We start from the raw sequence: 26,174 nt of genomic DNA, 5'->3' as shown, positions 1-26,174 counted from the left end.
ATAAAATTATAATTATAAAGTGTTGCTGAAAACAGTTTGTATTTAAACGTTACACATGAGACTGAACTAAAATAAAAATATAATAATTTTTAATTTTAATAATCTATTTTAATGAGTATATTTTATTTAATTTATTATTTTAATTAATTAATTCAGGTTTAAATAAACTACTTTATAAAGGTCAAATCAAATTTAAAGTGTTGCTGAAAACAGTTTGTATTTAAACTTTACACATGAGACTAAACTAAAATAAAATATAACATTAATAATTTTTAATTTTAATAATGTATTTTAATTAATATATTTTAATTTATTTATTATTTTAATGAATTTATTCAGGTTTAAAAAAACATTACTTTATAAAGGTCAATTAGGTCAAGTTTGATTTAAAGCATTGCTGACAACAGTTCTTATTTAAACTTTACACATGAGACTTAACTGGGCTAAAAGGTAAAGTACTGAAGTGAGATTCAGTGAGATTCAGCTTGAGTGCTGAAACATTGTGTGAGTGTTGTAGAAACGTTGCTATAACGTTGCGGGCCTGTTGTTATGGATTTACTGACCTCCACACTTCTGAGATGAACTGAGATCTGATAAAGATCTTCGGCGGCGTCCATTCTTTCCAAGACGGGCTGCATCTTTTGTGTAAATACCTTGTTCCTACAGTAAAGACACAGATAGTCATTCAAAACTATTTAACTATACCAACCATGTGTGACCACATAGTCGTTACTGCAGTAACACCATAATAATTTGTCGTTTTGTTTAGTATTTTTTAGTTTAAACTCTGGCTCACACTAAATTACAACAGTTTTACTACTGTGTTAACATAATAACAATGTTAGCTGTGGTATTCTTCACTAAAACTCTGGATGTTTTGTCAGATTCACTTATGTGCTGAAATTTGTTCTCATTCTATAGGCCTAACTGATGAACTCACCAACCTAAAAACTCTTTGAAGCACAGCTTCTTTTTTACTTTTTATTAAACCCGTTTCAGAAATTTCCAGAATTGTTGCGTTACATTATGTTACGTTGTGTTACGTTACATCATGTTACGCACGTGCCTGTGTGACGCTAGCCCGCATTGCACGCCTTTTGCAAAAGTCAGTCAGGAGATTAAAGTAAGTTTTTCACGTGTTATTGTTGTTTTATATCGAATTAGTCTTATCAATGCATTCAGTTGATATTATTAAATGCGCGATCTATGACGATATTTTGCGATGTCGCTAATGTCGCGGGAACTGTTTAAAGTTACTGACATGTTAAAACAAAACCTAAGAAAGAATTAGAAAATAAAAAAAAAGTACGCGTTCGATATTAACTTACTTATGGCAGAATAAGCTGCGAAAAAGTGAATCGATAGTTTTTAATACGCACATAAACGAAAATCACTCGCTAAGTACAATTCATACAGTAACGACTAGTTATAATATATATTTTTTTATATTTTCATTTTAAATTTGATACTTTATTCAGTTCCTTTAGTTCTTACAAGCATTTTTATTTTATTTTCTGCTATAATTTGAGTAATCTTTTGTTTTAGTGTTGTTTTCATTGTTATTTTATAATTATCTTTAAATATGTACAAGTTAAACTAACTGAAAATGAGCCAAATTCAAATTAATTTAGGCTTTCTTTTATTTAAGTTTTTATCTTATGTAGTAAGATCTTATGTAGTTTGTTTGTTTTAGTGTTTTTATTTAATTGTTATCATTATAATTATCTTTGAATATGGCCTTTTATGATCAATTTTAGTTATTTTAGTATTTATCTTATGTAGTATTTATTTAAATTCAAGTAACAAAAAAAAATAGTTTTAGTGTTTTGTATTTTTTTTTTCCATTTTTATTATTATTATCTTTAAATATGGCTTTTTTTCAGTTTTAGTTATTTTAGTACACATTAAACTAACTGAAAATGAGCCGAATTAAAATATATATTTTTTTAAATTTATTTATTATTATCTTATGTAGTATTTATTTAATTTCAAGTAACAAAAAAAATTTAGTTTTAGTGTTTTGTATTTTTTTTTATTATTATTATTATCTTTAAATATGGATTTTTATGTTCAATGTTAGTTATTTTAGTACAAGTTAAACTAGCGGAAAATGAGCCGAATTAAAGTTTTTATTTATTTATTTATTATCTTATGTAGTATTTATTTCATTTCAAGTAACAAAAATATTTTAATGGTTTTAGTTTTACTTCTTGATAATTATAATTACCCTGCTCTCTATATAATGCATGGAAAAAGCTATCATTTCTATTCATCTCTCAGTGACACTTGCATTCTCCCAAACCACCAATCAGATGTAATTCCAGCGTTTACCAGCAGGGAAAATGCAAAAATAGAAAAATAGAGAAACACTTACCAAATTATTCTCATCCGTACCATCCACAGCCATGATTACGATCACACAGAAACACACACACACTTGATTGGACTGATTGTTGGTCGCTACACACACATCACAAACACACGCGGCGAGCGTGGATGTGCCGTAGCCGGTGCGTCGATCAGTCGCGTGACAGCGTTTGTGAGTTTTTATATGTGGAAGAAGTTTGTGTTCAGCTAAACATGAGGTGGGAATTACTGCAAGAATCTCCACCCACTGCGCGCTAGAGATGAACACGAGTACCTGAGTACTTGAGTACTCAGAAATGATCAGTCACGAAAACAGTTCATTTTTAATATTATGATTGGCTATATTTATGTAGAAGCAAACTGTCTATTCAGTGGATGAATCATTCATGAATGTCATGAATGTCTGTGGTGAACTTTAAATAGAAAAGAGCTTAAATAATGAACTGAAAACTAGCCATTCAAGTTTACTTGCTACTAAAGTAACTTTTAGGTTAATGAATGAGTGAATCAATCAAATTAATATTATTTTTCCGTTTAGACAGTGCCAGAACAGTCAAATCTGAAATGAACTGAATCAAATTTTGCAATTAAATTATAAATGCACAAAGGAGTTCATGACTGTGACACATCAAGTGCATGAACACTTCATTATCGCTCAGATCCTTCTGTTTTTACAAATCACTGTTTACAGGTAAACACATGCACAGACTTTTATTTATGTACCGGTTTTAGCTCAAATTGGGAGTTGTTTTGATGGTCAACAGTCTGTAGGAGTGAAAAGTACAGTTCCTCAGGTCCAGACGAAGAGATCCCCAAAATAAAATGATGAATGCTTATGAGGCAAGATATATTTAGAAAGCAAACAGTGTACAATATTTCAATTATTTAACCACTTATGTGCATGTTCACGGTTCTCTGATGTCAGTTGATGTGTGCATGACATGCAGATAAGCAAATACATTTTTTTTACATTTTTTTTTTTACATTTTTAGTATTAGTATATTTCTAGTAAAATATATTTTTAAATATATTTATTTTTTATTGTTTGTATTTAACTTGATTTATGAAAATTTTTAAATATAATCAATGTTCATGTTATATGCAGATAAACAAACATTTAAATTATTTTTTAGTATTAGTATGTTTTAGTAAAATATTATTGTTAAAATATATATTTTAAATATTTTTATTAGTTGTTTGTATTTAATTTGATTTATTATAAAATGAAATAAAAATGTTTTTTTTATGACATGCAGATAAATCAAATATTTTAGAACTCTTAAGTATTAGTATATTTTTTTAAAAACATATATTAATTTATTAAATTTATCAATATATAATAAAAAATAATAAAATAATAAAAAAATTAATGAAACATTCAGATAAACAAAATATATATAAAAAAAATATATATATATTTTATATTTTTGTTTGTATTTAACATGATTTATTGTAAAAACAAAATTCTAAAATATTTTCTAAAATAATATATATATATACTTTAAAATAAAAAATATTGTAAATTTGTTTTAGTTTTACATTTTTGTAATTTAGTTTTTTTTATTTCTGCATTTAGCTTTTATCCAAAGTGACTTTTCATCAACTCTTGAACCCCATTTTGAGAAATCCTGATCTAAACTAGACAAATTATCTGGATTACTTAATTGCAAAGCACAAGTAAAGTTAGCCATGAGTCATGGTGATTATATAAAGCTGCTTGTGATGACTTATTTATTGATGTATTATTTCAAAGAATGGATTGCTGGTGTGATGTTTTTGTAAAAACAGAAACATTTCCAGGTTTCTTTCACAGTAATCCTGGAAGAATGCTGCAATATCACTGTTATTTCTTTGGGTATACATTTAGCTCATGTTGTTATTATAACAACACCCACTTCAGCTGTTTTCCAGGGACACAAACTCATGAGAAGTGCAAAAGAAAGAAAAGAACAAAACAATCACAGCTGTTTTAGCGGTACGTTTCCATTTTTTCTGGAGTGTTTTGAAGCAACTGGCATTGAGATTAACAGGACCGTATTCCATTGTATTTATTATAGACCTTCTTGTTTGATACAAAGATGTTTAAATGTATTGGTTCAAACAAATGATTCATCAAAGATCAGTGCTTGAGCATATTGCAACTAGACATCCTCAAGTCTCTACTAACCACTGTCCAAAACTATATTCAGAATACATCAGGATATAATAAATAACAAGCTAAAGTGGGCAAAACGTTAAGAAATAATGCTTTTTTAACATACTGAAGGACACAAGTGTTAAACTAATCAGCTTTTTTATGTAATCTATACAAGAAATAGACTAGATTTTATGATTTATATTAATGCGATGCATAGGCCAGAAATGCATTTGCTCTCGGATTTCAAGTCGCCTTGCTTTCTTTCCATTTTTGTAGTATCATAACATTTCACATTTTACTAGAAGTGTCAAATCTGTCCATTTCCATGAACTGAAATATTCCATAATCCATATTCAGTGTTGAAACTGTAAATGCACCAAATGCACCAAAAAACATTTACTTTTATAAGAATTTGCTCATAGTATGAGACATCAGGTGGTGTTTAGACCAAATGCTATGTAATAACGGTGCATATTTATGCTATGCACGTGCCAGAAATGTTTTTAGCATTTTATGGATGTGCATTCCCAGACTTGACTTTAACGTCATCTCTTTTTCTGTGTTTCTTGCACAGGTGTTACCCGTTCGAACACAAGATGGCACTTCCAGAACACTCCTGATAATCAAAACAAGTCATGTCACCTTTGTTTATATAGTTTTTTTAACAATGCAGATTGTGTCAAAGCAGCTTTACAGTATTAAATAGGAAAGTAGTGTGTCAATAATGCAAAAGGACAATAGTAAAGTCATAGGAGAAACTCAGTTGCATAGAAGTGCTAAGCTCTGAGCAAAGATCAAATGCATGCATGCATGTTTTATAAATAAACCATGGGATGCATAAAACTAAAATATCAGTGAACATAACTGACTGTAAAGTCTGTTGGCCCAATGGTTTTAGTGTTATTTTGTAGATGAACAACAGACGGGAACAGCGAATGGAAAAACACTGAGGGAAGGTTTAAAAGTCTTCTGTAAAAATTGATTAGCTGCTTTTATTCAGAGACTGGTGGAAAATAAGCGTCCAGCTTCTTTCATGTTCCCTCGAGATTTTCTCTGTTTGACACAGAAGACGCAAAAATTAACTCAGACAACTGGAATGAGTCAGAGCAAGTTTGAGAAAACTGATCCAATCTGGTTTTTGGTTAAACGCCTCTGGGTGATTCTATAATTGGAGATACAATTGGCATTGCAGAAAGTTAAGAAAAAAAACTTTTCACTAACAGTTTTTTTTCCCCAGTATCTTATTGAAAACATATTTAACTTTAATAATTCAGTACTTTTAATGGAAAAACAAATGTCTTTATGGTTTTGTTTGTCAACTCTGTTATGGACAAATTAGCCAATGTGTAGAAATAACAATAAATCATAACAGGAAAAATCCTTCTTGTTTCACTTGACAAACAGTCCTTACATTCCATCACTTGAAACTGAGATAATATTTCACCTATGCATACCTTGAAAATTGCAAATAAATGTCTTCACAGAACCGTCCACTATTTTTCATCTGAAAATTTATTATGTACAATATCCAGTTAAAAAAAAAAGAAATGAAAATAAAACAATAAAATTAATCAGAAATTAAACAAATAATTTTTTTTTTATTTTAAACAAAAAATTTATTTTATTTATTTATTTATTTATTTATTTTTTTGTGAAAATAGTTCATAAACAGAGTTGACCCTTTAAGTAACAGAATTGACAAAATTGCCCGGTGGACTGTCAATTCTGTTACCGCATTGTTACTTTAACTTGGTAAAAGAGTTTGACGGTAACAGAATTGACAATTTTCTTAATTTTTTGACCAAAACTCCACTTGCTAGCATAAATGCTAAGAGCACATGCCACTACTGAAATCATGATTAAAAGACTTTTAAATGACACAAAGTGTGATTAATGAAAAAAATCTGTGTTCCTTTTGATATTGTGGTAACAGATTTGACACTTCATAAAATAACTTGAACTTTTAAAACTTTTAAAAGAACTTTTCAGATTAAAATATTTTCTTAGCGAGAGCACATAGACTTTTCAGTGCTTCAGATCTAACAGTGAGGGAAAGTGGCATCATATCCTGTATCTTACATAGTTGTGGGAGATAATTCCACTAAAGTATGGTACAGTAACAGAGTTGACGTAAGATTTTTTTAAATTTTTATTTTAATTTTTATTAATGTTAATAAAAATAATAATAATGTTGTAGAATTAGGTAAATGACTCTTTAGGGCTTTTATAAATAAAATGAATTAAATATTACCAAAAGAAAAGTACAATAAAATATATTGATACACAATGATACATGATGGAAAAAAATTCGGACAACAAGAAATCATGATTTTCAGCTATTTAAGACACTTTGCAAAATAAATATTGTTATGGACTGTAACATCTTGAAATTCATAACAATGAGTAACACAGTATTAAAATAATTAAAAATATAACCATTTGAAAAAAGCAGAAAACACCAAACACTTCGGACACCAAATGTACTTGCAATTATAGAATCACTCCTCTACAAAAGCTCAAGATGTGTTCCTGCTTTACTTTGTGACAGTAAATATATGAGTAATACGCACATGTGGTTTTTTTAAAAGTTTTACTTATATTAAATTGTGGCTAAATGGGACTAGAGAAGTTGTCGGACCATAAACGTCATCAAACCGAACGCCATCATCTACTCACTAGTTGCTTTCACAGCCTTGTTGCATTATAATCACGCGTTTGCAAATGAATTTAACTCAAACATTCGGGGAATTAAAAAAAAAAAAAAGAGTTTTGGGAAGCACAACAGTGGTGCACTGATAGTGTAGTTCGTTAATAGTCTAAATTTAGATTTTACTTTTGCTGACTGCATTTCGGGCTTTAAAGTGAATAAAAGATGTATTCATTTTTGAAGATTATCATAATGGAAAAAAACATATTATAAATGTTTGTTGTATCACAACAGTCCTGCTGGTCAATGGAAAAACCCTATTAAAGATTTAGGACCAGCTAACAGTAAACATTCTCACAACATACAGTACACTAACATAAAAAAAAATAATTCTCAAAATGTCCTTATGATGTTAGTCCTTGATGAATGTTCTAATAAATGGTTTTTGTTACCTTTAAATAACATTCGAATCACGTTAAGAAAACATTTTAAGGTTCTTAGAATATTAAAACTAAATGTTCAAATAATGTTATATTTTCTGTTAGTAGAGTTTAGTAGAATGCTACAAGAAACATTTTTGTAAGCTTTAAATAGCATTCTACGTTTTCGTAACTAAATTGGTCAAAGACATTAAGATGTCCTCATCAAAAGAAATTTACAAAAGTGAATACGACAACATGCTTCTTTTATGACAACATAAATTTTAAAACTTTATTGTTTATTCATCATAATTAATAAATATGCAAATACAAACAATATTCATAATATCCATCAAAATACTAAAAGAAAATAGCAATAAAATATGATATACCAGCAAACAGACCGACAACATCAGGTGCAACAAAAATGAGCAGGTTTATGTTGATGAGTGTTTTAAACCCCACCTCCAAAACCAAGCCCCACCCACAGGGCAAATCTCCAATCAGATGCATCACAACAGTCCTGCTGATTGGCTGGGATTTGAGTGTAAATATTAAGGATTGTAATGACGGCATGTGCGTGTGTGTGTGTTTTTGTTATTTTTACTGTGATACAAACATGTGATTGTTACAGGTGTGATGATGTATGACTCTTGTATATTTTGCACCAAGTCAAATATGCAAACAAAAATAATAAATACAATCCCATGTGAGAATCAGTCTATGGGAAATTCAAACATTTGCAGCAGGTAAAATTCATTCTCCTTTTATGCATTATCTGGTTTTGTCTTGATATCTTTCATCTTCAGAGCATCTTTCTCTCAAACGGTTCTCGATCCCTTTGTATTCTGGACCTCTCCTCTGTTTCATGCATCGATTGTTTTTGCAATCCGCAGGTGTCCCGTTGTGCGTTTGAGACGACCTGATCTCAAGGCAGGAGGATGATGATGAACGTTGAGGAAGAAGGTATCAGTGTCTCCAATTTTTCTTTTTCTCCACCTTTTTCGCCATTTCTTCTTTTTCCATTAAGTCCTCTGTAAAACAAAGACATAAAGTATAATGAGTAGATTGTGCAGGATTTAATAAAAAAAAAAAAAAAACTGTGTTTAGCACCAGAACTTACCCATGCATTCAGGACAGCATTTTCCTTCTCTGCGAATGGGGTTACTGCAACTCAACAACGGGCACTGTTTTTTCTGGCACTTTGTGACGCCATGCTGTAATGACAAGATAAATTGAGTTAATAATGCTAATAATTACAGCAGGCAAAATTATTGTATTTTTATGCATTGGTCATAAAGTGCTGTTTCAGACTAATGGACAGAAAACATACAAATTACACTTTTAGGTGTTTATTTTTATCAATAGATCTTTAAAAAGTTTGTTTCTCCACTTCAGCAGCACTTACATATACCAAAATTTTGAATTTTATTCCTATCTATATTCTGAAGGTTTTTATAGAGGGGTTTGTTCATATATCATTCACACAGATTTACAGAATGTTTTATTCCTAAAAACATGGCGAAAATGCATATTTTTAGAGGCGGTGAGTTTGTTTCTTCACTTCAGCAGCACTTACAGTACATGCACCAAAACTTAGAGTTTTATTCCTATATATATTCTGAAGGTTTTTATAGAGGGGTTTGTTCATATATCATTCACTCAGATTTACAGAATGTTTTATTCCTAAAAACATGGCGAAAATGCATATTTTTAAAGGCGGTGAGTTTGTTTCTTCACTTCAGCAGCACTTACAAGCACCAAAACTTAGAGTTTTATTCCTATATATATTCTGAAGGTTTTTACTGAGGGGTTTGTTCATATATTATTCACACTAATTTATACAACATTTTATTTCTGAAAACATGGCGAAAATGCATATTTTTAAAGGCGGTGAGTTTGTTTCTTCACTTCAGCAACACTTACAAGCACCAAAACTTAGAGTTTTATTCCTATATATATTCTGAAGGTTTTTACTGAGGGGTTTGTTCATATATTATTCACACTAATTTATACAACATTTTATTTCTGAAAACATGGCGAAAATGCATATTTCTAAAGGCGGTGAGTTTGTTTCTCCACTTCAGCAGCACTTACATACACCAAAACTTAGAATTATATTCCTATCTATATTCTGAAGGTTTTTATAGAGGGGTTTGTTCATATATCATTCACACTGATTTATACAACATTTTGTTCCTAAAAACATGGTGATTTTTTATTTGATTTTTTTCCTGGCTGTTGTCAGTATTTTCTGATTTATGGAGTGATAAAAAGAGAAGAGAGATCCAAAATCCCCTCTGTAAAAACCTTTAACTCTACTATGTCAACAAATTCAAACAATCATTTTTAACCTGGCTTTATCTACTGTTTAGATTATTAAATTAAAGTAATACCTCATTTGTTTGCAAAATGTTTGCACTTCTTAATGTAATCAATAAACTAGGGAAGTATGGTGAAATCTGTTACCCTATTTATCTGTGGCGTCTTGTTTTAAACTCTCAAAATGCTCTTAAAATAAATTTTAAATAAAGCAAACAGAAACTCACATCACACCAGCAGGTAATGCACTTCATTTCTCCCACCAGAGGGACTCTCGGGTGCCAGTGTTCGCTATTCTGGTAGTAGTTTTTGCCAAATTTGCAGTGGCGCGTTCCATCCGCCTGCATCATTTCATCATCCTCTAGAGGGGGTGTGTCTTCAGCAGGACACTCCTTACAGCAGTCTGAAGGGTTGCGTCTGATTGGTTGGCTGCAGGTGAGAGGCGGGCACGTCACTTTCTCGCAGTGCACTTCACCTGTGGAGCCCTGAGATGGACAAAACAACATGGTTAACTATTAATATTCATGTCTGTGTAAAAATTTGGTATTTTGTATGGTTAAACCATAATTTTGTTGTGTATTATAATGTTTGTTAAATTACCTTGCAGGTACACACTGCACACTTGATGTAACCGAATGGCGGGACAAACGGATGCCATGTTGTGCCAGGTGCGTGCATTTTCTGATCACCTTCAAAATAACAGCCTGGAAGAACAAATAAACATCTTAATATACAGCTGCACATTTAAAATAATACTTGTGATGTTAAATTTTATGTAAATTCTTGTAATGTAATGTAAACTCACCTTCTGGATCTTCCTCAACTTTTTCTACTGCAGTCGTCTGTTTGGATTCTTTCTTTTCTTTTGACAGAAATCAAGTACAATGTTAAAATACAAATTTTAAAGGAAACATTAAATATGTATTTTTATACTACTGCATTTTATTATAGTTCAAGCTAACAATCTTTACACTGCAAATCAAATCTTGATCTTTGTCTTGTTTTCCAGTAAAACATCCTCGAAAACAAAATAAGTTTACTTGAGAAGCAAAATTGCATAAGATATTGCAAGAAAATGCATTTTTATATGTATCTCTTTTTCAGTTTTTCATTATATAAAATCTTATTAAATTAAAACCTGATTAAATTTTTTTATGTCTAAAAACAAAATATTTCAACACATAAATGTGCTACTTTTAAATAAAAGCTGTAGACATCAAAATGTGACCACAAAACCAGTCATAAGGGTCAATTTTGTGAAACTGAGATTTATGAATCATCTGAAAGCTGAATAAATAATCTTTCCATTGATTAATGTTTTTTTAGGATCAGACGATATTTGTCAGAGATACAATTTTTTGAAACTCTGGAATCTGAGGGTGCAAAAAAATCTAAATATTGAGAAAATCGCCTTTAATGTTGTCCAAATGAAGTTCTTAGCAATGCATATTAATTTTGATATATTTACGGTAGGAATATTTTTACAAAATATCTTCATGGAACATGATTTTTACTTAATATCCTAATGATTTCTGGCATAAAAGAAAAATGGATAATTTTGACCCATACAATGTATTGTTGTCTATTATGCACAAATATACCTGTGCTACTGATGACTGCTTTTGTGCTGCAAGGCCACAAATATTAAACAATTATATTAATTTGACTCATTACTCACCGTCACAGATGGGACAGCACTGGTCTTCAGGCTGGATGGTATGAGGACACGAGAGCGCAGGACAGATCACAGGATCACAGATCACTGTCTTCTTCTGCAAGGATTCAAACAGATTGTATGCAAAAATTAACCACAGTCACAGAAATGATATGTAAATCAAAGCTACCAGTGTGTGTATGTGTGTGTGTTACCTGGCAGATGCAGGTAAAGCAGGTGTTGTACTGCGGTGTCCACTGCGACCCATGTGCATGATGTTCTCCCTCAAAGAAGCACGTGTGTGGGTCTTTCCTCAGCTCGGCCGGGTCACGGACAAATACAAGATCGTCAAACTCTGCCTCCTCGACCACTTCACCTCGGGAACCCAACTCACAGCTGTTGGGAACGTGAATCTGGAAAACCAAGATATGCATTAAACACAAAGGTTCAACATATATTACTTTGCATTTAAAGTACTCTGTTAGCATGATTGTGTTTACGTACAATTTTTTAAAAGCATTATACAATATACAAGTAGACAAAAAATATACAAATAAAACTAAAAGGCTAGTATTAAAATAAGGTGTTAAATAATATATGAAAAATATAAAATTAAAAATTAAAATATTTAGAAAATTCTAAATAGTAACAACAATGTTAAATATATATTTATATATTTTTTACAATTAGAAAATAATTTGTTTTGCAAATATAAAATTAAGATATCAATTAAATACAAAGTTTTTACATAATATTATTTATATTTAAATCAGATTTAAATTTAAAGTACTCTGTTAGCATGAATGTGTTTACATACAATTTTCTGAAAGCATTGTACATTATAAAAGTAGGCAAAAAATATATTAAAAAAACAAAAAAATAGTATTAAAATAAGGTGATAAATAATACATAAAAAATATAAAATGAAAAATAAATAAAAAAATTATAAATATAAAAAAATAAAGTTAAATATATTTATGTATAATATTTTTTTTTGAATTCTATAATAAAAGTTTTATGCAAACATATAAGATCAGATGGGGAAGTCTTAAAGGTTCAGCAGCAAAGGTAGAAAACAAAATTTCTGTTGAAAATCTTTATAACACTGAATATTTTTGTACTCACCCGTCCTCGTATTTCTCCTCTTGGATTCATTTTGGTGCTGACCTGAATATAAGCTGTGCCTTCGTCCAAGTGCCTCAATAACCCAACACTAATATCTTTCAGCACACCCTGAGCCTGGAAGAGACACAGAGAGACAGTTTGTGTAAATTTGTGCAATTTGGACGAGATTAACTCTCAATGTTTAACCAGAATTAAATGCATCTAACCTACAAATACCGAATGCAATACCAGTTTCAGCTCATTTGGAAAAACACCAGCTTTGTTTTATAAACAAATCCTTTAAAGTATTTTAATAAATAACAGCAGAATCATATTTGTTCGTTTCTGGCACGATTTCGCCGGAGCAGCCAGAGAAAACATGCTTTTGTTGTGCTGCAATCACGCAGTTTACATTATCGCCGGGTGTAAATGATGCCAAATTATGTTTAACTTTGTGTCTCTTGATTTGTTTACCTGTTGACCGTAGAAGCCAGTCAGAAGTCTCTTGTGATTGGTGGACGAGTCGTCCATCTCGCCGATCTCAGCCAATCCGTGCAGGTGTGCGCTGACGGAGGTGTCTTCGCTCTTACTGAGGCCATTGACGACGATCTCGTAATGCAGATGACACTGTTCGTCCACCGAGACCCAGGCGTGACCCGCCGCAGCCGTACACACAAAATGACACACAAAATGAACCGCAAGATCAACGGATGTACAGCGGACGAAAAACAGTGGGTTTTAATTAAAAATGGCTTGTTAATTACTAATCAAATCAAATAATCAAATTATCAGAACTTAACTTTTGCAACCAATATTTAAATTTTACATCCCAAAAAATATTTTAAAATCACAAAAAAAATTACATATATATTATATATAAATCACTAAAAAGGGTTTAAGCATAAAAACAATAAGTGTAATACTGCTGTTGTTGTTGTTTTAAATTTATGTTATTCTTTTTAATATAATTTCAAATTTAATTTCAATTTTCTTATCAAAAAAAACTAAACAAAAAACTTAAATAATCACTCACTTTTCCCTGATTTGAACTAAAATGTCATTCAATGTAAAAATCTTTTCAGGCATATTTACAAAAAAAAATCAATTTATGAAATTAAAAGACTTTTACTTTCACCCCAAATACTAATTTTGTAATTTTACTTTTTTTTTTTGCACTAAAATTTGCCACTATCCTAGGTTTTGCCCATTTGTCAGTAAGAATTTTTTACTCATTTTAAACACAATCAAATTTAATATGCTCCCTTTTATTTATTTTAATATGTACACATCAGAATAAGCATGTTGTTTGAATGTTTACATAAATATTGTGTTACTCTAAATGACAATGTAACATTATTTCAACCAAATTTTATTACATTTTGTTTATTTTAAATTTAGTTATTTTAAATTTTTATTAAATTTTATTCTTCAAAACCATATTTGAAACCTTAGAAGAAGACACTTTACTTTCATTTAATGTGCTTTCTATGGACATGAAATCACTTTTGTAAATTTTCTTTTGATGAGGAAATCTTAATGTCTTTGGCCCACATACATCATTATCTATTGATCATTAACTATTGATCCTTTATATATTTATTTATAATGATATTCCATAAGCACCTCCTGCTGCATCTACATTCGGCCCGTCCGCTGTTTTTGTTTCATGCAGATGTTATGTAATATAAATTCACAAAGCTAAAGTCAGACTATTCTGTTTTTGCTTTAGATTTTGAAATAATGCATTCTAATTTACATCTGAAACTGCTCATGTCTGCAGCATCTTTGTGTTGATCAGGATTAAAATGCTGTGGTTGTCTCTAATTTTAAATGGCTACAGATACAGACTGTAATAGATCAAATAAACATCTTGTTCATGTACTCATATATATATATATATATATATATATATATATATATATATATATTTTTTTTTTCTTGTTTCTTGCTTAAAACAAAACAAAGAAAATAAATATTAAAAAAATTGGCAGAATCAGAATCAGCTTACTCGCTTCTAAAACAGCAGCAATCAGAAATGGCCATGAAAGATCGACGCATCACTAACAAGAAACACTGGGCCAAGTCTGTGACAAAGAATTCAGGATCGGGTTCAATTGTTGAAGCTTTTAACCCTCTGGATATTGCCAGATCTTCCTCTCAGTTGGAAGTTGTGATGCTCCTTAATATTCAGTGGGTGCTCCTAAATTTTTGATCACCATCCCAACCAAATTAATTTTGTAAAAACACCTCTACCAAGTAAAAAAGTTAATTAATTTCAAGCCCTGATATATATATAATTTGTATATTATAAATATATATATATTAATATATATTCATATAAATTAGTTAATTTAGTTTTATTAGTTATAATTTTTATATTTAAATATTATTATAAATAAATTTATATGACTTTTTTTTCCCCAACGAATTGATTTTATTTAATTGTGTTTAATGTAAACGCTGTCTTTCTCACCGTTTCGGCGCGCGTCCAGTCCGTTGTACGGCAGCATTTGTATCTGTCCGCGCAGTTCGCTCTCCTGCTGCTCGGCCGTGGCGATGTTAATGAACAGTTCGTTCTGCAGCAGCATGTGAATGTGTCTGGCCTCGACGCGTCCACAGCTTCCCAGCGCTCGCCCGCCGCCGCGTTCCTCCTGCGCCGCAGCGAAGTCCGCCGTGATGTCGTACAGCACGCTGCGTTTACTGCGCCGCCGCGGCTTCATCTCGATCGTCACACCGACCACCGCGCTGCTCAAACCCGCCACCAGAACCTGCTCGAGAACATCAGAGCGCTCAGTCCACGGACCTGACGCAGCCATCGAGAAATGAGGGAATAGAACGGTGCTGTTACCTGGTAGTCGAGCGAGCCGTTGTGATGGAGAGTGAAGACGGCCGACCCCACGCCGCCGGTTTTCCCAGGAGTCAGAGCAGAACCACTGGACATCACGCTTTGAAGAACTGAAAAAACAATAAACGTTACATGATCAATTTTCAAACAAGTCAAATTGATCAAATATAGTCAAATAGATCAGACAGCAAAAAAGTCTTCAATGTACTGTAACAAAAAACTTAGAAAGAGGGTTGAAAACTTAATTTTTATTATTTTGGTATATGTAAATAAAAGGAAATATATATATATATATATATATATATATATATATATATATATAATATTATATATATATATATATATATATATATGCTTTTATTTACATAATTTTTCCGAAAATGTATTGAAATAAAACTGTTTGATGTAAATATAGCAAAGTCTTAAAAGTACAGTAGCAAAAACTGTTTTTGTAGTTAGAAAGAGCGTGAAAAACAACATTTACAACAAACTAATAGTGACTAACATTATACATTAACTTAGAAGTAAATCTCCCTGAATTTACATAATTTCCCAGGAATAAGAAATAGCTTGAATTTTATTATTATTATTATTTTTACTTGTAGTTTTTGTAGTTAGAAAGATGGTTAAGAGAACTACATAATCACACTTTGGAGAGCTGAAAGAGACATACATCATTTACATAATCTTTTTTAGATAAAACCAACAATGTAAATATAGTCAAATAGATCAGATGCCAAAAAGTCTTAAAGGTTCAGTAACAAAAAAAGCTGGTGAAAAATATAATAATAATAATTATATGTTCAATTAAATGTAAATTCCCCTGATGCAGTTTGATGCAAAAAAAGTTTTTATTTTTTTTTTATTGTAGTTTTTTGTAGTTAAAAAGATGGTGCATGAAATTTTGACTAACATATGTTAATTTAAATGTAAAATTCCTTGAATTTACAGTTTTTGTTTTAAAATTAGGCTGTTTGATGTGAATGTTTTTGTTTTTTGTAGTTACTTGTAGTTTTTGTAGTTAGAAATATAGTTGAAAAACATAAAACCTTGTCTTGCATTACATTTGAACCTATTTATAAAGTAATAAAATGCTAAACAATGATAATGTGACCTTTTCAAATAACTTTTATCAGGGTATTTGTGACCAAAAACCTCTTTCAATAACTTGTATTTCTGCATGTGACAGAATGGGTGAGAGAAACAGGGAAAACTTGACTAAACTAAAGAGGTCCAGAGGGACTCAAACAATCGCTGTCGCACCGCAGCCAGAGAAACACAATCAAACCCACATGAACTCATGCGGGGTCAAAGGTCACGGCTGGAGTGACGTCATCCCAGGAGACGAGGGAAAGCAGCCGACGTGCAGGTAAATAGAGACCGTTTCGATGTAGAAGAAGAGAAAGGACAGCCGAGGAGTAAACAGAGAGCGAGAGCAGCGCAGGATCGTTTAGGTTTGAATTCTTCACACATAACGTCAAGCTGTTAACGGTGCAGCTGGAATCAGACAGCAGAAGCAGTGCCAGAACAGTGTGTGAGTGTGTGTGTGTGTGTGTGTGTGTGTGTGAGTGAGTAAGTGAGTCTGTGAGTGTGTGTGTGTGTGTGTGTGTGTGTGTGAGTGTGTGTGTGTGTGAGTGAGTGTGTGTGTGTGAGTGTGTGAGTGTGTGAGTGTGTGTGTGTGTGGTGAGTGTGTGTGTGTGTGTGTGTGTGTGTGTGTGTGTGTGTGTGTGTGTGTGTGTTTGTGTGTGTGTGTGTGTGAGTGTGAGTGAGTGAGTGAGTGAGTGAGTGTGTGAGTGTGCATTTTGGTATTCTTAAATTATATATATATAATTGAAATCAGATACAAATAAAAAAAAATTAACAAGTTCATTTAATACAATATTATAAATTATAAATTAGAAACAAATAAATAAATAATACATTTGTCAGCACAGGAAAGAAAAGCATTTCAAGGCTCTTTAAACTGAATTATGTACAAATGGTTTGATTTATACCTGTTTTTTTTTAATTACTCATTATTTTGTCTTATTTAACAGTATATATAGTATTATAACAAATAAATAAATATTAATACATTTTAATATAACTTTTAATAAATTTGTTTTTCATTTTTAGAAATTTTATATTACCATGAAATATTTTATTTATCTTTAAATTAATAAAATTGTATTTATTAATAAAAATTTGTCAGCACAGGAAAGAAAACTGTCCAAAGCCTTTCATGTCTCTTCACGCTGCTTTATGTATTAACGGGTGATTTATGAGGTGATTGTTGACGATTGGCTGCACTTACTGTCACATGATCTCTTGCCAGAAATGTATCCGGAGATCTGACGAGGGTTTTGACCTTCTGTTTCCACCGAGATCTGCAGCTGGCCACGGGACAACCAAAAGAGTTCACGACTGTTCAGATCGGCCAGGACTTCAGCGAAGTCAGAGTCCTACAGACACACATCAGAAAACATGCGTTCCTTACATTATTCTGTTTCACTGATATTCATTTCGATCAGTAAATGCATGTATACATGTGTGTTTTAACTCACGTCTGCAGAGATGTTTGCTCGTATTTCTCTCAGCAGATGCTGCCGGTACAGCAGTTTGACTCGGACCGGCACCTTTGCAGAGACTAAAACTAAATTAAAAAAAAAAATTGAAATATTTTTATTAAATTATATATTTTTTTAAGGATTTTTTTTTTTTTTTTAAATATCATTATATAGATATATGATATATATTATATATATATATATAGATATATATATATATATATATATATAATTAAATTTTAAATAAATAAATTCAAAAAAAAAATTTCTTTGTCCTTACAGCTCCCATGAGGAACGAGTCCCTGCAGGATCAGGATGAAATGCAGATTGTTTTCCGTGTCACTGAGCGTCAACATGGCGATTCCTCCCATCCCAGAATGCACCCCGTCAGACGTCAGGATCGCACTGAAGGTTTCTGTCAGACAAACCGCAGGAAATGAGCCTAAACATCTAAACACGTCAAGCTATGAAAGGAATCGAATGTAAGGTTCGACACACACCTGCGAACAGCGCTCTGTGTTTGATGACTTTGCCCTGTATCTCCTCCTTCTTGTTGTCAGTGGTTGTCATGGAAACACGCAACTGCTCCGCCTCCAGCTGCCACAGGTGAGACTTCGGAAGGTTCTTCCAAACTCCACAGATCTAAACATTGAACACATTTTAATATTTTCAGTTTTTATTTTAATTTTAGTTACAGTTTTGTTGTTTCTTTGTAGTTTTTTTTTTTTTTTTTTTTTTTTTTTACAGTTTAATAACTTTTCATTAATGTTTTATTTTATTTTAATTAACTTTAATTACTTTTTTATTTTTATTATTATTTTTCTTAATTTTATATATACATTTTTTATTTATATTTAACTTTATATCGTATTTATATTAAGTTTTTTTTTTGTATTTTATTTTATCCTTCCCAACTCCACAGATCTAAACATTAAACACTTTTTAAAATATTTTCCATTTTCATTTTAGTTAAATTTTGTTTTTGTTGTTTCTTAGTAGTTTTTTTTATTTATTTTTTATTAACTTTAATTAGTTTTTTTATTATACATACTTTTATTATTTCTTATTTTATTTATATTTAACTTTATATTATATTTATATTAAGTTTTTTTTGTATTTTATTTTATTCTTCCAAACTCCAAAGATCTAAACATTAAACATATTTTAATATTTTTATTATAATTTAAATTTTAGTTATATTTTGTTTTTGTTATTCCTTAGTAGTTTTTTATGTTAATCATTTTTATTAACCTTTGTTTTATTTTATTATATTTTTACTAACTTTAAATTACTATTTTTTTAATATTCTTTTTCTTAATTTTCTTATTTTCTTATTTATATTTAACTTTATATTATATTTTTATTAAGGTTTTTGTATTTTATTAATTAATTTATTTATTTATTTTCAGTTAACATTTAGTAACAAATTATTTTTTTTTTTTTCTGGTTTTAATTAACGATAATAATCACCATGTCTGTATCTGCCTGCGGGACTCTGAACTCAAACGCCGTGTTTCCATCGCAATCAAGGAAAGTAAGCAGCCTCGGCCGTTCAACCCAAAAAAAAAACACATGTTGAAAAAAATTAACAAAAGATTATTATGAACCACCTCACATCTGCTCTGGTGTGAGTGTTACCTCTGGAATGTGATGGAGAAGGTCAGGCTGGTCCGAGTGAGAGTGAATCTGGCCCGAGCGACGCCGCTGGAGTCCATTACGCCCGTGAGTACAGCCACAAAATCTGTTCAACAATAAATCAGGTTAATCATACTGACAATGATTTAACCCTAATAAATTATTCGGAAGAAATGCATAGAAATTTGTAAACAATGCATAGTTTTTAGCAAGCAGCTGAAAGTTTGCATATGCTTAAAGACCCTCAAAATACACATCATTAATTTTTTTCAGATTTTTTATAATTATTTTTTAAGAGATATAACCATTTAAATAAACATTTCGTGCTCGGGTCATTTTTGACCCATGTATGTATGGAGCACCATTTGGTGTCAAAAATATTTTTGTAAAAATATCTATGAAGTTATATTAGTGTCTTCATATCTCACACACTTTTGGGACTGAATTTTGTTGATAAACATGAATATGTACATCAATTGAACCTGCAGCATAAAAAATACATCACTTTTTTATCTGAAAGTAAAGATTTATGCAGGTAAAATAAATAATTTTTTTTGTTTATGTTGTTTTGTTAGATAAAATATGTAGATTTCATGAATTTGGACTGTTTTTTAACAACCATGAATTATAATTACATATACATTATATTATAATATTTTAATTTCTCTCTCTTTTTTTTGATTATACATTTATTACAATTGGGTTAACATCTGTAATTCTCAGATCATATGATTGTGTAAATTTCATACAATGATATATTCAAATAAAATTTCTCATCAATATTGACAAAAATATATATATAAATTCTGCATCATAATTTGTTCAGTGTGGTTCATGAATACTTTTAAATTTCTCAGCTTTTTAATTAATAAAAAAGGGGTAAATGCAGTTATAGCGTGGTAACATTCAAAACTTTGAAATTGTCTATGAAGCTATATTAGTGTCAAAACTTTTGAAAATATATATTTGGCCTTTTCTTCATATCTCACACACTTTTGGGACTGAAATTTGTTGATAAACATGAATAAATATGTCAACTGACAAACTACTGCAGCATGAAGAATTACTTTTTCCACCCGAAAGTAAATGTTTATGCAAGTTAAATAGATTCATTTTGTTTGGAAATGATTCAGAGTTATAATTATGTTGTTTTGCTAGAAATAAATATGTAGATTTAATAAATTTGGATTGTTTTTGAACACTCGTGAGATATAAGTTCATTCCATTCATTCCAACTGGGTTAACAACGATAATTCTCAGGTTATGTGTTTGTATAAATTTCATACAATGATATATTCATATCAAATTTCTCACCAATATTGACAAAAATATATATAAGGTTGGCATCATAGTTTGTTCAGTGTGGTTTATGTGGAATTTGACATTTCTCAATTTATTAATTAATAAAAAAGGGTAAATGCAAAAAAAAAAAAAATCACTTTCACTCATTAATGAGAAGTTGCTGCTGTATGGTTTCAGTTTAAAAATATTAAGTATGACTGTTTTCTAAGATAACAATTCTTCAGTGATGGGGATTTTGAATGCATTGTGAGGGAGTCTCACCGGCGGCGCTGTCTCGGTTGCTGTTCTCCTCAGAGCTGATGTAGGATCTGTCGTTGTAGGACTTTTGCAGGTCGTCATCTTTCTCCTGGAAGAACTCAAACAGAGACTCCGCCTCCTTTCTCCCCGAGTTGCCTGTAACCATGGAAACCAAGATGCATGATGTCAGAAAAGTCGTAGAAGGTACAATAGAGCCAATGTTCTACACGGACCGGCATCCATAAACATGAGTGCAATTACACCGAAGCAGACCATCTATCCACACTCGCTGCCATTTATCATTCCGCTTGTCTGCGAGAAACAGCGCTGACCAAAACCTTCCGTCATTCCCTCACACTCTTTCCCGTATAACAGTGTGACGGCATTCCAAAAACGCCGGACTGTGTTTCCATTTGTTCACCATTTGCAGAAACACACTTCATGTGTATTACCTTTTGGGCATGTTTTGCAGCAGTGTCCTGGAAGCAAGACCGGATCGTCACAGGACGGATCGGGACAGTCCTGTTTCATATTCCTGCAGCTCACCTTCCCAAACACCTTCCCTCGCCGGCTCCTCTGCTGGAGACGTAATAATAAGCAGGAAAATGTTAATGAATTTGATTCAGCTTTAAGCAGCTCTACAGAAGACAACAGAGTGATTATTCAGCTCAGTTTAAATCAGTGTTGATTCAGTTTAGTTCTACAAGTGTCAATGTTGTATTCTGTATGGCAAAATAAATAAATAAATAAAAACATACAATTTTTTTTTTAAATATTACGTTTATATAAAGTTTCAAAATCATATTTTATCAAATAAATAATAATATTTAAAAAAAATTAAATAAAATTTTTAATGTTGCATCCCATATGGCACAAATCTTTTTTATTCAGAATATACAAAAATATATTAAAATATAAAATAATCAAATTGTATAAAATGTTTAAACATTATATTCAAAAAAATATATTTAAAAATAATATACAATTTAAAATTAGTGATGCATATCAAAATAAAAAAAAATAAAAGTAATATTTAAACAATAATAGTAAAATTTTTTTTAAAATAATATACAATTTAAAATTAATGTTGCATCCCATGTGACAAAAAAATAAAATTTTCAAAATATATAAAAGATATATTAAAATATTAAATTGATCTAAAATTATTTAATTTTATAAAAAAAAAATACCAAAATATATATTTTTAAATAGATTGTTTAAAAAAATAAAAAAATAAAATATAATTTGAAATGTTTTATTATTTAAACATATATTTTGCATGTTTAAACAAAAACAAAATACATACTATTTTTTGGTCTACAACACATGCAAACATATAACACCACACTCTCAATGTTGAAATGTTATGAAATGCAGAGTGTGTTTGACGTGTTACCGGCTCGCAGTGACACATAACGCAATGCATCACACCAAACGGCTCTCCGAGATCTGGATGCCACGTGTCTTCCAGCGAATAAAAGCGGCCACCGAAGGAGCAACCTGATTGAGACAATAAACAAGAGCAGCATGAGGAGACCTCCAGACGTTTACTGAGAGCCCGAGGATGGGGAATGTGTACAAATCAGCTTCAAACCTTCAAGAACACCATCTAAAACGAGCAGAGAATGTGATTTCTTCCCTCCTAACCAAATCATGTTCAGCGCTGTTAACCAAAACATCTCCTCGGCTTTGTTTTGAAGAGAGAATGAGAGATTCGAGTATATTTGCCGTTTATTGCATCTGGAATGAGGTCAGTGATCATCAGTTGCAGTTCACGTCCTCCCTTTATAAAGCGAGACTATTAAACAATTTATTGTTAAGCTAAACACTTTCTAAGACACGCACGTAAACTGTCATAAACGGAAGTAAATCATAATAAATGCCTTCGACTGTGCATCAAAGTCTCTGTGGCAAGTCACAGTGTTTATCTGGTTCTCAGGAGACTCTTATGTTGTCTAAAACATCTGATGCATCGGTGGTTTTCTAAAGATCTAGAGAAGTAAGTTATTTTTTGAGGTTTTTAGCTACTTCAATTTAAATCAAAACAACCAGACCAACAAAACACCAGTTTTTCAGCATATACACTCAGAAATAAAGGCTCTGATTGGAATCCAAATGGTTTTATTGCTTGTTATACGATATCGTTCTTTAAAATAGCATCTGGTGCTTTAAGGAGCTGAAGAACCAATGATGGGTCATCAAAACTTAATTAGCCTCCAAAGGACAGTATAGCAAATCATGAACTCTTTACAGCCAAAAACGGTCTTGAAAAGAACCTTTACAGCTATATTCTTCTTTAGAGATCAAAATACGGCTATATTATGTTGGTTCTGTCCAAAACATCTCTATTAACAGATGATTAAAGTTCTTCAGAACTGTTTTGGTGTCTTAAAACACCAGATGCATTGATGATTTTCGAAAGAACTTAAATGCAACCTAATTATGATCAAAAGAAGAGTTTTCCTTCATATGCACTCATTAGAACAATAAAATAAAGGTTCTGATTGGAATCCTGTTGGGTTTTATTGCATCTGACTTCCAAAGAAGGCTGTTAATAAGGACCATTTATAGTATTCTTCCACTGAATTACTGTGTATTGCTCTTTGAAAGTTAAAATGCTGTTGTATTGTGTTATGAATTATTAAAGCTCTTCAGATACACCAGATGCGTTGGTGGTTTTCTAAAGAACTATATAGAATGAAGTTATTTGTGGAGGTTTTTTTGGTTGTAATTGCTACATTATTCTTATCAAAAGAAGACTTTCATCATATGCACTCATTAAAAAAAGGTTCTAATTTGAATCAGTTGCATCTGATGCTTCAAAGAGTTTAAGATCCAATAATGAAACATCAATAACGTACTTAGCCTCCACAGCAACTCACCTGTTACTATATATTACTCTTCTGAGATTAAAATACTGTTGTATTAGTTGGTTCTATCCAAAACATCTCTCTTCAGATCACTGTTTTGGTATATATGTTCTTTAAAACACCAGATGCATTGATTAGTTGCATATAAAAAGTTAGAAAATGAAGCTATTTGTGGAGGCTTTTGGTTCTAAATGCAAAAAAGAAAAAAAAAAACAGTTTACTCTTATCAAAAGAAGAGTTTTCCCCTTCATATGCATTCATTAGAACCAAAAATAAAGGTTTTCCTTCATATTTAAAAATAAATAAATAAATAAATGTTCTTATTGGAATCCAATCGGGTTTTGTTGCATCTGGTGCTTTAAAGAGGTGAAGAACCAATAATGAAGCATTAAAGCATTAAAGCAGATGCTTTGATGGTTGTCTAAGATTAGAAAATGAAGTTATTTGTGGAGGCTTTTAAACAAAACCTGCTTATTCTGATCAAAACAAGAGTTTGCCTTCATATCTAGAATCAAAAATAGAGGTTCTTATTGGAATCCAATCGGGTTTCATTGCATCTGGTGCTTTAAAAGTGTTGAAGAACTAATAATGAAACATCAAAACACACTTAAGCTTCCAAAGTTTCATATACAGTAGCAAGTCAGAAACGGTTCTGGATAGGTTCTTCAGTTGAGTTATATCGCTCTTTGGAGGTTAAAATGCTGTCGGTTGAATCTCTTACCGGACAAGCCTTTGGATATCAAGGGTTCTGTCTCTGGCTGGATGGGTAACGCGGGGGTCTTGAGTCTCGAGCCCAGAGTCGGTGCGATGCAGGCGCAGAACAGAATCCACAGCACTCGCGGCGCCTCCATCCCTCAGAAACCACAGAAATAAACTTCTGATCTAACTCTCCTGCGCACGGGGTCTTATACAGAGTCGTGTCGGCGCGGCTCCCGGTTTTATCCGGTGTTTGTGAGGAGGGGCGGAGCGTTTAATACACATCCATCAACACTTATGAACGATCTCAGTCACTTTTACTCTCTGGCTGGCCTTTTGTTCCGTTCGTCCAGTCAATCGTTTATTTTCCGTCTTGAAAATCCATGAAAATATCATTATGGAGTCATAGATATTATCAGTAATGATGATAATGATAAATAGCTGTTTAGTTGTGGACTAATGCTTTTGTATTTAACCAAGTTTTAATGTTTATTTAATTGTATTTTATTTGCTTTTTATAACGAGAGTACAATGTTTGCAATACATTTTATTTTATTTGTTACTTTTTTGCCCTTTTTTTCCAAGAAAATATTCATCGCAAGCCTGTTGGGAAACAAAATCAATTAAAATAAGTACAAATAAAAAAAGATTCAAATTTAATTCGTTTTTTATTACAAGAATACAATGTTTGCAGTACATTTTATTATTATTATTATTATTATTATTATTATTATTATTATTATATTTTATTTTTGTTTTAATTTTTACCCCTTTTTAAGTAAATATTCACCACAAGCCTGTTGGGAAAAAAAAAATTCAAATAATATATATATATATTTAATTTGCCTTTTATAACAAGAGTACAATGTTTGCAAAACGTTTTATTTAATTTATTTATTTATTTATTTTTTAACTTTTTTGCCCTTTTTTCCAAGTAAATATTCACCACAAGCCTGTTGGGGAACAAAATCAATTAAAATAATTGGCCTTTTATAAAAAGAATATCTTATAACAAGAATAACAACAATAGCTTTTTTGTCCTTTTTTAAAATAAATAATCACCACAAGCATACTGTTGGGGAACAACATAAATTTAAATAATTAAAAATTAAAAACAATTTAAAATAAAACATATTAATATAAATTTATTGTAAAATATTTAATTGGATGATTTTATATATTTTTTATTATTATTATAAATTCTGTAATTCCTACTTTAGATGTTAAAGATGGATGCATCAAACAGGCAATCTCATAAAAATATTAGAACCCAAATTAGTTTGATAAACTATAAAACATTTAAGATCCACAAAGAAGTTTTGATCATTTAAAAAGGTGCTTCAAAAGAGCTCACAAGGAAAAACATAATTCTGAATGGCCTATAATGAAACAT

At 31.0% G+C, this 26,174-nt stretch overlaps 2 protein-coding genes across 2 annotated transcripts in view; both read right to left on the bottom strand.

Annotated features, from left to right (window-relative positions):
- clcn2c (chloride channel 2c) overlaps positions 1 to 2,530 on the bottom strand; it is an 18,395-nt gene extending 15,865 nt beyond the window's left edge. Inside the window, exons 1-2 of the mRNA XM_042740090.1 lie at positions 2,375 to 2,530; positions 564 to 660 (exon numbers count right to left, since the gene is read on the bottom strand). Of these exons, the coding sequence (XP_042596024.1) occupies positions 564 to 660; positions 2,375 to 2,407 (130 nt within the window). The 5' untranslated portion in view covers positions 2,408 to 2,530. The remainder of the gene's footprint in view (positions 1 to 563; positions 661 to 2,374) is intronic.
- Positions 2,531 to 7,835: 5,305 nt separating this feature from the next.
- On the bottom strand, positions 7,836 to 25,008 carry LOC109113365 (chordin-like). The gene is given in 21 exon segments (XM_042740016.1): positions 7,836 to 8,604; positions 8,694 to 8,787; positions 10,120 to 10,377; positions 10,493 to 10,596; positions 10,698 to 10,754; positions 11,571 to 11,664; positions 11,762 to 11,959; positions 12,672 to 12,785; positions 13,125 to 13,402; positions 15,124 to 15,418; positions 15,499 to 15,605; positions 17,789 to 17,936; positions 18,039 to 18,127; positions 18,322 to 18,456; positions 18,542 to 18,683; positions 19,512 to 19,600; positions 19,681 to 19,782; positions 21,240 to 21,371; positions 21,668 to 21,794; positions 22,612 to 22,715; positions 24,807 to 25,008. Coding segments are annotated over 21 exon segments (2,862 nt in total). The 5' UTR covers positions 24,937 to 25,008; the 3' UTR covers positions 7,836 to 8,539.
- Positions 25,009 to 26,174: the final 1,166 nt, after the last annotated feature.

This window comes from Cyprinus carpio, chromosome B15, assembly GCF_018340385.1.
Source record: "Cyprinus carpio isolate SPL01 chromosome B15, ASM1834038v1, whole genome shotgun sequence".
NCBI lineage: Eukaryota > Metazoa > Chordata > Actinopteri > Cypriniformes > Cyprinidae > Cyprinus > Cyprinus carpio.
Note: the sequence above shows the minus strand (reverse complement) of the source record. Positions and strands in the feature narration are given on the sequence as shown.